The 16,275-nt window shown below is 43.8% G+C and overlaps 1 protein-coding gene across 3 annotated transcripts; it reads left to right on the top strand.

Annotated features, from left to right (window-relative positions):
* The first annotated feature begins 1,236 nt into the window (after positions 1 to 1,236).
* On the top strand, positions 1,237 to 8,117 carry LOC102738001 (T-cell surface glycoprotein CD1a-like). Of its 3 annotated transcripts, XR_014142636.1 has the most exons (7): positions 1,244 to 1,491; positions 2,081 to 2,347; positions 3,030 to 3,305; positions 3,502 to 3,780; positions 4,106 to 4,196; positions 4,344 to 4,457; positions 7,290 to 8,117. XR_014142636.1 is itself a non-coding variant. In XM_006740863.3 (6 exons), exons 1-6 carry the CDS (start codon positions 1,431 to 1,433, stop codon positions 4,387 to 4,389), a joined length of 1,020 nt encoding a protein of 339 aa, XP_006740926.2. In that variant the 5' UTR covers positions 1,248 to 1,430; the 3' UTR covers positions 4,390 to 4,888. The 3 variants fall into 3 exon arrangements, 2 of the variants coding, with proteins under 2 accessions (XP_081667558.1, XP_006740926.2); XM_006740863.3 differs by lacking the exon at positions 7,290 to 8,117 and having other exon boundaries at positions 1,248 to 1,491; positions 4,344 to 4,888; XM_081811432.1 differs by lacking the exons at positions 3,502 to 3,780; positions 7,290 to 8,117 and having other exon boundaries at positions 1,237 to 1,491; positions 4,344 to 4,888.
* Positions 8,118 to 16,275: the final 8,158 nt, after the last annotated feature.

Genomic DNA, 16,275 nt, shown 5'->3' with positions numbered 1-16,275 from the left:
TTTTTTTTTTTAAAGATTTTATTTATTTATTTGAGACAGAGAGAATGAGAGACAGAGAGCATGAGAGGGAGGAGGGTCAGAGGGAGAAGCAGACTCCCTGCCGAGCAGGGAGCCCGATGCGGGACTCGATCCCGGGACTCCAGGATCATGACCTGAGCCGAAGGCAGTCGCCTAACCAACTGAGCCACCCAGGCGCCCTAACTATCCTGAATCTTAAAATAAATTCAGAACACCGAAATTTATAGTTTTTGGTTTATGTGTTTTTCTTTTCTAAAACCTCTTTAATGAAGTGATTGCACTGTGAATACTGTATTTTCATGAGTGTAGCATGGTGCTTGGATCCAGGCAGGTGCTAAGTGACTGTTTGGTGAGTGAATCTACGTTAATGCAAGTCAGATGGAGGGGGTATTCTTCAGATGTTTCAGTGTCCTGTGGTTTCTGTGATGGCTACTTGTTTTCCCCTAAGAGTAATGGTGAACTGGTGGTTGCTGATACTTTTACACAGGCAATCGTGGGGGAATCTGGACAAGCAAATAGAGCAACTGTTAAAAAGAAAACGTTGGGCCCAAAATGGCACCTTGGGCCAGATCAAGTCCCTAAACTTTACTTAATCCCTAACCTCTCCCTGAAATGTTCACCAGTCAGTTAGAAATTCTCTGGTCAGCACCAGTGAGGTACTCTGTCACATGGACCCTCTCCACCCCCAAGGAGGGGAGATCATCTGCATGGTAAGACCCCTGCTCTCCTAATTAAGGGAAGGTGACCTTCCCTGAAACACTCCTTTCTCTTCTTTGCCAACTTCCTTGCTACGAAATCTTCCCATTTGCAACCGTCTTTAGAGCTCCCCTCTACCTGCCAGATGGGATGCTGTCTGATTCTTGAATCACTTAATAAAACCAATTAGATCTTCAAATTTACCTTGTTGATTTTGTTTTTTAACATAAACAGTGAGAAGTCAGATATGTGAAGGAGCTGGGGTGTGAGTGAGATGGGGAAGGAAATACATGGGGAGTGTCACAAGGGCAGGAGGGATAGAGTGAAAGCAGGTTCCAGGGCTGGGTGCTGGGGATCCTTGTGTTTTCATGGGTTACTGTCTGGATGAGAAGAAAACGTAGGAGAGGTAGGGTCAGTTTCCATGCTACACAGGACTCGTTATGTAGCATCTAAACTAGGGGATGTGGAGCGGGATGGAAGCTGGTGACAGGAAGAAACTGTAAGTCAGAGAGGAGAATCGGACCAAGAGGGGAAGTGAGAGTCTGAGTAAGTGTCCAGGGTTCAGGGAGGAAACATTTGCATTGTCGCAGAGACTCAGGGAAGGCTGGTGTGTGGAGAAGGAAGTCAGAAGAGAGGGGCTGTGTGTGGGGTAGGTTTGTTAGAAAATAGGTCAAAGACCAACTTTGTAAGAGACAGAAAGAACATCTGCAAATACAATGCTGTTCCTGCAACTTGTGTTGCTGGTGGTTCTCCTGCCAGGCGGTGACAGTGAAGATGGTGAGAACTCTGGCCCTGCCCAGTGGGTGCACAGTGTGTTGTGTGTGTGTGTGTACATCTCTTTATGTGTCTGTGTGTTTCTGCCAGTCTGTGTGTGTTTGTGTAAGTCTGTGCATTTGTGATGTGTGTACATGTGCTTGTGTGCATTTGAATATGTGTAATATGTACGTGTGTATAGATGCCTTGTGCATCTCTGTGCACGTGCGTGTGTGTATGTGTGTGGGTGTGTGTCTGCGTGTCTGTTTGTACATGTGCATATGTGTGTGTATATGTGTACATCTCTGTGTGTGTCTGTATGTGTGTATTTGTGTCTCCGTGTGTGTGCATTCATGGTCTGAGTTCCCCAGTGCATAACTGTGGAGGGACAGTGTCAGCCTGGTTCCTTCCTGAGCATCCCTGACCCCAGGGCCCTGTGCTCTTCTGAAGGTTGGATATGAAGCTCGGTGATCTGGAGCAGCAACTGTCTCCTGAGACAACTATGGCTTCTCTGGCCTCCAGATTTTGGTTCCCCACCCTCTCACCTTCTTCTCCAATCTCTCTCCTTCCCAATGCTCTCCACATTCAATGTTTATCTGTCCTTTTTCCACAGCCTTCCAGGAGCCAGTCTCCTTCCGAATCCTCCTGACCACATCTTTTTACAACTCTTCCTGGACACAAAACCAAGGCTCAGCTTGGTTGGATGAGCTGCAGACTCATGGCTGGGACAATAAGACTGGGGCTTTCATTTATCTGCAGCCTTGGTCTAAAGGCAACTTCAGCAACAAGGAGCTGTTGGAAGTAGAAGAGTTATTCTACACATACTCCATTAGTGATCCTTCAATATATCATAACCATGTCAGTGAATGGCAGCTTGAATGTGAGTTCAATTCATTTCAGGGGTAGGATGGAGGTGTCAGGTATGTGTGTATCTCCTTGAGTTCCTTCTTTCTCTAGGAAATGAACTGCACTGTCTTCTGGACCTCACCTCTCTCTATCTGAAAATTGAATCACACCCATCTGGGCAGGGGGTAGAAACCAGACTGTGATTCTTGAAAAGCTTCACATTTTCTTTAGCTTCCCCCTCCTCTCATTGACCACAGGCTCTGCTCTCCTGTCTCCCACTAGTGTCTCCCATGACCACCCCTTTCTCTGGCCTCCAACAAGGCACCCTTGCTCCCTCACTTGTGACTGACTTTGAACTGTGCTTTCTCCCCATTCAATCCCAGCAGCGATGTCTATTTGTTCCTTGTACCCCATTGCACTCCCTTCACCCTAGATTGTTTTTACCCCAGCTCTCCTGCTGAGTCATTCCCTATTCTCTGCCCAAACCCTCCATGTCTCTCTTCCAACATTCGCTCCCTCCTCAATCATTCACCTTTGCCTCTGCCTGCTGCAACCACCTCTTCCCCTTTGTCTGAACCTCCCCTCAGGTCAGACTTTGCTCCATTGCCTCCAATTCCCAAATTTACCCTTCTACATCCAGCATCCTTGGCTTGCACTCACCTCATTTCATCTCCTTCACTCCCTCTGTATTGTAACTCACAGTCTCTCTTCCCCAGATCCCTTCCAGGTACAGCTGGTGTTAGGCTGTGATTCCCACTTTGGAGAAGCATCAGTAGGCTTCTTGCGGATTGCTTATCAAGGATCAGATCTCATGAGTTTCCAGAACACATCATGGTGGCCATCTCCAAAGGGAGGAAGTAGGGCTCAGCAGGTCTGCACAGTATTCAATCAGTACATTTTCAGTGAAATAGTACAGAAACTCCTCAGCGACTACTGCCCCCGGTTCCTGTTGGGTCTTCTTGATGCAGGGAAGGCATATCTCCAGCGACAAAGTAAGTCCCACTCCCTCCCTCCATGAATTGTCTACTCTGCACTCATAAATTTGTACTATTCTTTCAAATTCATGGTAAGAAGGAGTCAAGAGGCAGAGGGGATGATGGTGATGGGTCTAGAGGTAGAAAGACACCTATCTAAAGTGATGTGAATATCTACCCTCTCAGTCTGTGAATTCCTGTCCTGTCTCTGCAGTGAGGCCAGAGGCCTGGCTCTCCAGTGGCCCCAGTCCTGGTCCTGGCCGTCTGCTGCTGGTGTGCCACGTCTCTGGCTTCTACCCAAAGCCTGTGTGGGTGATGTGGATGCGGGGTGAGCAGGAGCAACAGGGCACACAGCGAGGTGATCTCCTGCCCCAAGCTGATGGGACATGGTATCTTCAGACGTCCTTGGATGTGAAAGCCAGTGAGGCAGGTGGCCTGTCGTGCCGAGTGAGACACAGCAGTCTAGGAGGCCAGGACATGGTCCTCTACTGGGGTGAGAAAGACTGGGGTCCAGCTGGGAAAGAGGGTAGTGGTCCTCCAGCAAAGCAGGATAGCCAGATGAAAAATTTGGGTGGCTAGACCAAAAGTGACTAAAAAACTTGGTAATCCAAGAAATGGAAGAGCTGAGAGTGAAGTCTTGAAAATATGGGAGGATGCATTGGGCTGGATGAAGGGTCCATCTCTGAGGAGGGATGGGAGAAGTGAAAAGAGGAAGGGCGGTTGGTGAGGCAGAGGTTGACAAGAGCGAGGAGGACAGGGAGGTGCAGTTCAACCCCGGGTAGATGGGAAGTGATACCTTCTGTGCACCGAACCCACAGGGCAGCCCCACTCCGTGGGCTTGGTCTTCCTCGCGGTGACAGCGTCCCTGGTGCTTCTGGCAGGTCTGGCGTTGTGGCTCTGGAAGCGCTGGTGAGTCTCTGGAGCCACCTTCCTCCTCTTTCCCGTGTGTCTCCCTACCTTTCAGTCTGTCCTCAGCCCTCCTACTCCTACTGCTCTTCCCTCCTGCAGTCCTCACCTCTACTTGCTGCAGAGTGACTCCTCCTCTGTTCCTCCCAGGAAAACACACTGGAGACCTCAGTGCACCGGCTTCCCTGTGGAGTGAGATCCCAGCAGCCCAGGCTCCAGTGCTTACCTAAACCCCGCTCAATGGTGACGTCCTTGCAACTCTGTGTGTGTAATTTTGTCTTTCGTTTTTGCTTAGTGATCAGTTGTCAATATAAGCTCCGTGTAATTTAGGGTGATTTGTTGTTCTGACTTGGTTCTGGAACTTAAGTGTCAAAATTTAACTTGGTGCAAAATGATGTCCCAGCACCTCCATGGGTCACAGGCATCAGATGCCACTTCCTCCAGTGAGCCCTCCTTCATTCAGAAGTGGGAGCAGTCTGTCTGGTGAGAATTTCCACCACCTTTTCGGACACTTTGACAATTCTATTCCTGACCCCTGGTGCTTGTTTTCCCCAGTCAGGACCCTTATCCCTTCTAATTCTTAGGATTCTTGAGAGAAAAGTCCATGTTTTCTTAATATTTGTATACTTGGAAAGGTGTCTCACCTGCATGGAAAATGTCCTCAATAAAAATCTGTGTTGAATTTATGCTAAATACAGAGGTTTTTCTTCTTTTTCTTCCTGACATGTTTGTAGCAGTTGAGATGTTTGATGCTCCTCTTATTAAAAGTCTTGCCACCTAGCCAAGGGAGTTCACAGTTTCCCTGTTCCTGTTGACATCTCCAGGCCTCTAAGTAGAAACAAGTTTTTTTGGTGAAGATTTGTATTATTTAAAGATTTTTTTTTTTTTTTTTGACAGAGAGAGACAGCGAGAGAGGGAACACAAGCAGGGGGAGTGGGAGAGGGAGAAGCAGGCCTCCCGCGGAGCAGGGAGCCCGATGCGGGGCTCGATCCCAGGACCCTGGGACCATGACCCGAGCCGAAGGCAGACGTTTAACGGCTGAGCCACCCAGGCACCCCGATTTGTATTATTTAACTACACAAACCTATTGGATGGATCTGTTGCTCCAAGTATTCTGAATTAAATAGAAAGGCAGGATTCAGCCTTCTTGATGTTTGTTGGACTTAGAGAAGCAGCAGAACTGTCACCCTGGGACTTTTTAAAAATATAAGGTCTTGTCCTCAGCTGACTTCCTGAATCACAATTTGCATTTTACCAAAATCAGCAGGGAGATTCACAGGTGCATAAATGTGATACCTGAGAGGTAGCAGTGCCTGTGTGTCCCTGAAGGGAAAAGAGACACTCCAGGAAAAAGAACAGGAGTGTTTTTTTTTTTTTTTTTTAAAGATTTATTTATTTATTTGAGAGAGTGAGAATGAGAGAGAGTACATGAGAGGGGGGAGGGTCAGAGGGAGAAGCAGACTCCCTGCCGAGCAGGGAGCCCGATGCGGGACTCGATGCGGGACTCGATGCGGGACTCGATGCGGGACTCGATCCAGGGACTCGATCCAGGGACTCCAGGATCATGACCTGAGCCGAAGGCAGCCGCTTAACCAACTGAGCCACCCAGGAGCCCCAGAACAGGAGTGTTTTGGTCAAGAATGAGTGGGGATCCAGCAAGCACCATGCATACAGTGCCTCCTGGCATTCTTGGCTGCTGTGTTGCCATCCCGAGGACATGGAGTCAGGGACAGTGAGCCACTGTCCCTGGGGGAGGTGCGGGGTACAGATTCTGGGAGCCTCTGTTCACAACACTTGCCACCTGATGACTACCCAGCCTTGTTTCACGTGTGTTCCTGTTTAAAGACAGCTTCTTGGGATGCATGGGTGGCTCAGTTGTTTAAGTGTCTGCCTTTGGCTCAGGTCATGATCCCAGGGTCCTGGGATCGAGCTGTAGTCCAGCTCCCTGCTCAGCTTTTCCCTCTCCCTCTGCCCCTCCCCCTGTTTGTGCTCTGTCTCTCTCTTTCTCCCTCTCTCTCAAATAAATAAATAAAATATTAAAAATAAAGATAGCTTCTTTAATACGTATTTGTAAATAATTTATTGTACGGAGTACTTCCCCACACTTAAACACCAGCTCGGAAGTGTGCAACATTTCCCAGCTCGGGTACTGTGATTGCCAGGGTCTTTGGCTTTCAGCCCCACAGCTGTGCTGCCCAAGATGGTTTTACAGACTAGGAAACAGTCATCATCTCATGAATCCAAGAACAAAGCTCCTTTCCCCCTTTTTCTTGGAGTCATCATGCGGTCATCAGAGCCTCCTAGATGTTACTTTAGCACTTTATGGTGTGGCTCCACATTGCTGTCATGAATGTCCTGTTCCTTTCCTGGATTTCCTGCACTGTTGACTCATTACCACTGAACTCAGTGCCCACAGCTCTGCAGCAGGAGCCTGAGTGGGCCTCACCTACACAGGTGTTTTGTCATGAGGCCCATCCCACCTTCTTCTGCTTAGGACACCAGTTAACCCTGCAGCTCTGGGCTTCAGGGCCATTTTAAACACTGAAATCACCTAGAAGACCACGGAAGTGCAGAAAATATGGCACCAAATGGACCATGAATAGGACACATGTTTACAGTGTGGGAATTAACACAGGAAGGCAGAGGGGCACTTGGTTCAACCTTGGCTTGGGACACCTATAGTGGTTGCACTCTACGTGTCCATGAATAGCGGTGAGGGCCTGTGTCTGGGGGTTACAAATCAATGTCAGCAGGTAGGCCAGTCGGTACAGACAGACTCCGAGAAGAGTGAAGATGGACCTTCTGTGACTGATGACCCCCGTGGCAGCGCGAGTGGAGACATCCATAGCTAGACCTCAGTTACTCTAGTTTCATTAATTAACTCAACAAACCATTCTCAAACACTGACCATGCAGCAGGGACATTCTGAGTGTCAAGTCGTGGGGAGGAAAAGGTCTTCCCTGTCTTCAGAGCTTGAAAATTTTACTTCCTGGTTTGATTGTGGTTTTCATTGTTCTTTCTAACCAGTTTGTTAGTCAGCAACTTATGTGGGTTGAACTAGGGGACAGGGATTTAGTTCTATTTTTCTTTTTTTAGGGCTGAGAGTGGGGCCCAAGACTGAAAAATGTCCAGAGGGGCCATGTGCAGGCCCCAGCCCTACACGTGTGGACGCTTCTGGAAAATAACGTTGAGATGGGAGAGGTGGCAAAGGTGAAAATATGGGAATGGGGAGAGCAAATCATGGGGACTTCTGCAATATCCCCACCTGAATCAGACTGCTTGGCTGTTTCTCTAACTTCCAGTCCACCTTGTCACCCTCTCATGGCCACCATGTGGATTTTGGATGGTTGACTCTGTCCTCATGTGTAGCCTTGGGCTCTGATCAGCCTGAGGCCATCAGGAGAAAGCATCCTTGTCAATGTGACATGTTGAAGGATGGGCAGGTAACCGGCAGGTGAGGCCAATCATCAGACAGATGCCATTTGCATCACCCAGAGTGATGGTTCAGGGCCAGGAACCTGCTCCAGGTGGCACAGGTCCCACACAGCCTGATTCTTATGGAGGATGGAGGGAAAAGAGATGCGTTCTCTTGTTCTGGATGATAAGGTCAGGGTGTGAAGCCTGAAATAAGTACAATCAATTTTCAGCATCAGAGAAGCAAGCTGAGGATGAAGCCTGCATGCAAGAAGGCAGAGAAATTGTATACATGAAATTTGCCAAGAGGGTAGATCCCAAGTGTTCTCGCCTCCGGAAGAAAGAAAAACAAAAGAAAAGAAAAAGAGGAGTTCTGGATGTGAGGTGGTGGCCGAGTTAACTGGCCTGGTTGTGGGCATCATGTCACCATGTACACATACACCAAACTTCTAATGGTTACTTCATTTTATGTTTTTAAAAGAAAATCTCAATTAAAGTATTCCAACATGAGATGAATGCTACCTAAAATATTAATTTTCATGATTTGCTTCAAATCAAGTTTCTTGACCAATTCTGCATTTTCCTTCTGAAATGCTACATGCCCTCCCTGAAGGCACTGCAGGTAAGGACATGAGCATTCAGGTGCAGTTCCATGCATGCTCCATGTGCACCAGACTCCCATGGTTCTTCAGGCCGTCCTCTCTGAGAAGTTGTCGGAAGACTTTCCTCAGAAGGACTTTTGTTCATGTTACGTCACAGGCTTGGCTGCACCTGTTAGAGCCCTCGAGGGTCCACATGGCCTGTGGTGCCCCCCAGCCTTCCTCCCTGGGAGCCTGGAAGGCTGCACACTATCTATAGGTCCAATGTTCATTTGTCATCATACTCCAGTGATGCCGAGAACAGCAGCAGTAACAAAACCAAGGCATCAAAAAAGTGAAGGCAGACACACAGATGCACGGAAGGTGCTGGAGCCCCAATCACTCTGGGCTCCCCAGTTCCATCAGCCAGTACATTCCCCACATGGTTTAAGCTCTACGTGGTGGACTTCTATCCTTAGTGACTGGAAGCTCCCCTCTGATGGACGTGGACATGGCCTCAGGGGGACACTGGGCTAATGTCTCTCTTCCTTGCAACGTTCCTCCTCACTTCCCTCTTTCTTTCCCTGGATTCTTGAAAATATTCCTCTATTCCTTTCTTGTCTGTTTGCTTTTTTCTTCATGTGTCCTCATCTTGTGACACTCTTACCCTGTCTTGCGTGTTAACACTGCCATCTGGATCAATCCCTGTCATGGATGTTTTCATGGATTTCTAACAAACCACTGGTCAGGAATTGAGGTGCTGGGTCTGCTGCTGATTAGTGACTGGCAGAAATTCATCCTCCAGGGTTTTCGTAGAGACCAAAGGACAAGCTGCACCAGCACATGATAAATCGGGAAGTGTTGTGGTAATGACAGTTAAATATTCAACGTGCAAGAAATTTTCTGTAGATTTCTTCCTGATACAATATGTCCATTCATTCTTTCATTTCATCACGTATTCAGCTTTTCCTATTTTTATGGTAAATATATTCTCTGTGAGTGGTACCACTGTGTATGAGAGGCAGCTCTGTGTCCAGATATTTAAGATGCAATGAATAATCTCTTCCTCCAAGCTTGTTCCTTTTTTGATGTTTGCATTTAATCACCCAGAGGCTAACTTCAGAAATCTTTGTAGGTTTTCCGTCCCAGCTTTTTTGTCTTTGCCAAGTTATTCTCTACAAAATCTCTGAAAACTGTTTCTTCCCTTCCCTATGGTGGGGCTCATGAACGTCCACATGGGGTGTGGACAGAGCTTTCCTCTCTCCCTGCAAGCATTCCTGTTGGTTTCCTAAACAGAGGCTCTACCTCAGCCACAGTGGGCTCGCATTTAAGGGATGGAAGTGTCCACTGGGAGAACCTCCTCATGGAAGGTTCTAGACTATAGTCTAGAGGCCAGGTGATTGGATATAGGAGAAAGGAGAAACGAGAACTTTCTGGATCTGGCAGTTGGAAGGAGGGGCAGTCTTGTCTGAATCCATGGGCTGACAGGGAGCAGGTGAGAGAGTGATGGTGGCCACTCCCGCTCTGCAGACGTGGCAGGTTCTGGGCATTGTGCCCCCACTCTGCATCACTCTCTTGACTGCTGGACATAAAAGTAATATGATCAAGTTGAAAGGTGAGATATTTTAAAATGTGAGGTTGGGTTGAATAGTAAAAGTATGTTAAGTTAGTTAGTATGTGATGTTTTCCTAATTTATTCATTAGATCCTGACTTTGTTCTAAACTTGTTAATGGCATGTAAGAGCCATTATTATTATTATTATTATTATTATTATTTTTTTTTTTATTATGTTATGTTAGTCACCATACCATACATCATTAGTTTTTGATGTGGTGATCCACGATCCATTGTTTTCGTATAACACCCAGTGCTCCATGCAGTACGTGCCCTCCTTAAGCCATTTTTTTTTTTTTAGGACATCCAGACATGTGACTAGATGGCTACAGTCAGCTTTGTACATGAGACAAGAGTTAACTCATCATTACGTGATCACATTTATGAATCTTTACGCTTACTATTTGTAATAATTTCATTATGAATCCTTTAAGTTTTAATTATTTTAATTGTTTGTGGTCACCTTAAAAAAATCATTTTCTTATTCTCACATGAGAGGGAGTTTACTTGGCCAAGTTCAGAGCAAGTTGCAAGTGTCCAGGGAATTTCTCTGTTCTAGAGAGATTAAAAATGAACTTGAGAGCAAGGATGAGTACTGCAGAGAAAAAGAAGGGAAAGGACATTTCTTCTCAAATGAGGGCTGGACACGTCTGCACACAAATGCATGCTTCCTCATTAGCAAGAAGGAAGGAGAAGCCAACCTAGGGCATGTATCAGCACAATTAGTATTAGCCTTTCTTGCGGTGAAATCCACTTTCTGTGTGACTTTAGTTTGGGGCTAGGTACACGCATTGGTGAATTTGATCATTGCTATGGTCTCTACATTTCAGAAATAATTTGCTTATGCTTTGTCCCCTTTTCTGTGGTGACTTGTAACTTGAGTTCTTCAGTATTTTTAATGGGATGCAGACCTTAAGGGACCATGAACAAGGTGTGTATCTGGCCTCACACCCGTCTGTTTCTGCATTTGTTCAGTTTTAAATATTCCAGGCTATTAGACAGTGGTCACTAAGGACTGGTTTTCGCAGTCTTATTGACAGGTAATGCTTTTACATTGTTGAGTACTTATTCTCTTTTTCTGGATCAAAATGATTGTGAAGTGACAAGTATTGGGAGAATTTACAGCTTCAAAAGCATTTATTTGTAAGCAAGACGGACTAAAAACATACGAGTTAAGATTATAATTAAGAAGCTAGAAAAAAGACAAAGTCAGTAAAAATCTAGAAGGTAAAAAATTCATTAAAAGCACTAAAAGGTAAAAAGAAAGAGCAAAACAAACAAACAAACAAAAGGATAAAAGTGACTGACTACACCAAAGATGGCCTTTTGAGAAAATTAATAAAAATATAACACTTCTCTCAGAACTGATCGAAAGAGTAATAAATATGAGAAAGTGCACATGTTACAGGAATGGCATATAGTTTGAATAAGAACATGTTATGATTTATATCAACACACTTGTTATAGATAAAAGTTTATCTTAAAAAATCCTAGAAGAGGGAGAAAGTCTGAATGTACCATGCTTGCTAAGGAATAGGAGGGAGGGTCAGAGTTCCTGCTAGTTGCGCAGGGTCCTAGGTACAAACTAGAGGTGCAGCAGGTAATTACACTCCAGATACTTTGTTCCAGGCAGAGAAAAGGATAGGAAAGAATCCCAACTAATTGTCCAATGCAAAATTGTCATGACACCAAAGCCAGCAAGGCTTTTTCCAGAAAAAAAATAAAACAATTATTAAAATAGTGACTATCTGCTCACCTCATTTATGCATACTTACAGGGAAATTAGGTATATAGACTCAATATTTGCAAACAGAAACCAGAACCAGATGAAGTGGGATTATCCATAGAATGCAAGGACTGTTTACCATTAAAAATCTCTTAATAGTATCACTTTAACAGATTAAGAAAATAAAGGCATATAATCATCTCCAGAGGTACAGAAAAAGGCATTTGATGTATTTAAATGTCACCTCTGATAAAACCTGCCAACCCAGAATAGAGGGAAACATAGCTGCAAACAGCCTGTATGACACATATTTGATTCTAAAGGTTGAAAAACATTCCAGTGAATCAAGGACAAGATGCTGACCCACTGGAATCCTCATGCCTCTGTAGAATACTACAAGCCCTTCTCAATCCAGCAAGGCAAGGGAAATAAGGAGGCATGAAAATAGAAATTAAAGAAAATATTATTATTAATGCAGATCATATGATTATATATAAGAAAATAAAAAATTAAATATTGGGAGTAATCAGAGAGTTCAGGAACTTATCTAGATAAAAAATTTAACATGTAAATAAAAATTGTAAGGATTTCAAGAGAATAAGTATCTTTTTTTTTTTAAGATAATATGATTTCTACCTAGAAACTAGTGGAGTAAAAGCAAACAATTAGATCTAACATAAAAATGTAGCAAGTTCTTTTTTTAAGAAAATATTTTATTTATTTATTATTTATTTATTTAAGAGAGAGAGAGACAGAGACAGAGACAGAGAGTGCAAGCGGGGAGGAGGGGAGAGGGAGGGAGAGAGACAAGCAGACGCTGCACTGAGCAGGGAGCCCGATGCAGGGCTCATTCCCAGGACCCTAAGATCATGACCTGAGCCAAAACCAAGAGTTGGATGCTTAACTGGCTGAACTGCCCGGGTGCCCAAAAATGTAGCAAGTTCTTTAGGCACAAAATAAATATTAAAAAATCAACAGCACTTTTTAATACTAGCAAAAAGAGCAAGTAAGATAAAATTAGATATCATTTATAATAGCAACACAATCTATAAAATAGCTAAGAATTAGCTAAAGAAAGAATATGAAAGAATTCTACAGAGAAATTATAAAAACTACTAAAGATCATAAAAGTATCTCTAATTAATTGGAGTTACATAAATGGAGTTATTTATAAAAAATTATAATTCTCTTTAAATTATTCTATAACTTCCGTAAATTCCTAATTAGAGTTCCAGTTGGATTTCTGAAGGTACATAGTAAGCTTATTTTTTATATTATATAGTAGAATAAATGACTACAAATATCTAAGTCATTTTTGAAAGAGTAGAGCAAAGACTTATTGACAATGGAATAAAGTTTTACATGCAAAAGACAACACTACAAAATTAGTGGCATATAACAAAGCAGAATATTTTTATGACCCATTGGTGGGGAATTATTTCTTAAACTAAGTTCCCAGATTGGAAACTGCAGAGCCTTGGAGAAAAATGGTCTACGGTGGTTGTTCACCCACCTTCCATATACACAAACTCCGCTCCAGTTACAGGGGCCAGGAACTAAGTCAGGTCCTGCTGGTCAAGGGTCCTGGGCTCTCCACCCTTAGGGAACAGGAATGGGCATGTCCAGGAGGAGTGGGGGCAACACAGACTGTTCCACTATTTCGCATATTGTCGCTTCGGTACCACAAAATGTATAAAGTGGATGGACTTTTTGGAAAAAAAAATTAAAAAATAAAGGCTGTTGAATTTTACTTTGCAAAATGAGGGCTTTCTTATCAACCAAGTATAAACTGAATAAAATTAATGGTGGAAAATTGAGGGAAGTATTTGGAATTCTAAAATTAAAATATGTATATACACAGAGCACTATGGGAAGGTCTTTGAAACAGTGCTCAGTGAGATATGTTAGTAAATGGAGCATACAGCATAATACCTTTTGTGGAAATTGACATTGTATACATCAAAGCACCACATTTTCCAAGAACACATAGAAACAGAAGGATAGTACATCAATACAGGAGAATGTGGGGAGCAGAAGGGAATGGGGGTGAACATGAGGGAGTTTACAGAGGAAGTCTGTTCAGACCAAGTGATGACCGGGGGCCACAGATGGAAGAGAAGGATTAGTTCAACCATCTGCACTTAAGATTCTATACTCAAAACACAACAGAGCAAAACTAATATCGGAAAATGTTTTTAGATTAGGTTCTATGGAATAAAAAGACTGAACTGGGTTAATGGATTGCACCAGGGATAAAACACTAGGAAAAAAAACCCCATAAAAGTATATAATATTGTATAAAATATTTCCATTTCTAAGCACAGAATCAAAATATGTGCAACATCAAAACCCTCTGGTTGAAAATGTCAGGGTTTTTATACTCACCAAAGGCTACAGGTTGGGATAAATTTCTGTATTTTACCTCTGGGTGGCAGTGCAGATTAAAACAAAGCTTACGTGTCCTTGTTCCTAAAACATTAGAAGCCCCCCAAATCAAGCGCCTTACAAACCCATGCTTAAGTTCACAGTAACTTGTTAGCTTGTCATTGACATGACTTACAAAATCATGCATGTAAGACTAAGTTTATCAATAATAATACAGGAATAGAATCCAAGGGAATATATGGCTGGTAAAGAAAGATGAAGCCAAGAATGGGGTCAATTTTAAAAAGCTTCACGATGCTCTAAACGTTGGCTGTATGTGGGTTGTAAATTATGAGAGGGCTCGGAGGTGACTGAGACAGGGTCTAGAAGGGTCTAGAAAGATACAGTCAGGTAAGTCATTTGGAAAAAGTACAGCTCTTCCTGGTCCTCAGGCCACAAAGAAATTTCTCCCATCAGTTCTTAGAAGGAAGAAACTATGTAGTGCTGTGAACAACGTTCTCAGGAAAATTTGTTCCATCAGTTTCATGAGTTTCCTAGGCCTGCTTCAGTCTCTTAAATAAAGTAAAGTGATTATATCAGCCTACATGAAAAATGAGAAAGTAAGTCCATACGACACAACAGGATCGAGCCGGGTATGCATCTCTCCCACTTTCTGGCAAGCTCAAGGGTTGATTTGGCACTCTGTGTAGGAATGAGCATATTGTCTATATTGAACAGATTTCATGAGTTTTGAGCAGCAGTGATGTTGAGACTCCACGCTCTAACATACATGTCATGTACCACAATTTTATATCATCTGTTACGTGCAGAGCAGCAGCCAGTCATCAGTTGAGTTGTGGGTGGGATTGGCAACTGGACATCTCTCACAGCTTTTGGAGATGTATTCAAAAACTGTCACTTGAATCCCAGAATTGCTCCCTGCAGGCTGACAGCATCCCCAGGGAGTACCGAGATTCCTCCTGAGGTAAAGTTTTGGTGCTACTCTAAGACAGAGGCACTTGCGGGCTTAATTTTGTTCCCAGTGCATGACCAATACTACTTCAGCAAGAATGCTGGATGCGACTTTAGGCAGGAACAGGTACGAGCCCTAATTTAGGTACAAAGTGTCCTGAGAAAAGCACCCATGGTGTCTGAGCTTTGAGCAGTGTTATTACCGGTTACCTTGTTCACGTGAAACTGCTCACCAACCATCTACCCATGTGCCTCCGTGGGCAGATGAATTGTCAAATGGGGCTCCATGGCAGAGACCACTGTTTGTCTCCAGAATCTATTTTCTGCTTCCTCTAGAATAAATCAAGCCCCATTTATTAGCTGGGCTGAATCAAAGCTGCCTCCTTAAACCCCCTGTGAGGTGGTGTGGTTGTGTGTCTGTGGTCTGACCCATGGACGTACAACTTCAGGGACATGGAACCAAAGCAGCTGCAGGTGGGTGTGCTCAGCCTCCTCCTTTCTCATGACCGCTGGCTGGACCGTGGGCTTGAAGGAAGGACCTCCAGCAACCACCTCGGAGTATGGGGTGAGTTTCAGAACGAGGACCAAGTGCGGTAAAGACCATAACAGGACAAAACAAAGCAGAACAAAACATTCAAAAACCCCCAGAACAAAAGAGGAAGCTGGCCACCAAATCCCTGATGCAACAGAATGGCACAGCCCTGAACTGCCCCCTTCCAGTCTGTTCACGAGGCAGAGAGATACGCTATCTTTTTAAAGATAGTGCTAATTTGAATTTTTAATAAAATAAAAGTCGAATGTGTACTTTCAAAAATATCCTTTAAATTGATATCCTTAGCCTTAGTTTGGCATGATATTTTAGTAAAATTAATACCATAAGCAGAATGATATTAGAATCCCAGTTCAATGTACTTAATTCCTTGTAAGCTTCAAAGGATTAAGGGATTTTTTTTAAAGAAAAATGAAGTGGTCAGGTCAATAAGAAGAGGGTCATCGATGCAAACAAAGTTTGCATTTTTTAAATTTCGACTCTAAATCTTATGATATAAAGTCAGTCTTTGCATGAGAGTGTGGGACTGTAAAAATTGATCATGAAAGCCTTGCTCTTACAAAAATATCTGACTTCTGTTTGGCAAAAAAAAAAAATAGTACCGTTCATATATAATTACACACAGAAATCTAAGGGTCAAATGATAAGGCAGTGCCATAGTTTTCATATTTTAGCTGAGGTGGTGGCAGGTCTTTGAATGAATGGATGAGGAGATAAGCAGGAGAGGTGATAACGAGAGGAGGTGCTGGGAGCTCAGATGAAGGGTAAACAGAGAACAATGTTTACACAAGATAGAAAAGTGAGAAATGAGACCCAGAAAAGAGAGAAAGAAAAGGCTCTGTAAATAAAAATGAATGTGAACA

This window comes from Leptonychotes weddellii, unplaced genomic scaffold (assembly GCF_054177405.1).
Source record: "Leptonychotes weddellii isolate Sample4059 unplaced genomic scaffold, ASM5417740v2 HiC_scaffold_76, whole genome shotgun sequence".
Lineage (NCBI taxonomy): Eukaryota > Metazoa > Chordata > Mammalia > Carnivora > Phocidae > Leptonychotes > Leptonychotes weddellii.
This window is presented reverse-complemented; position numbering and strand designations above follow the sequence as displayed.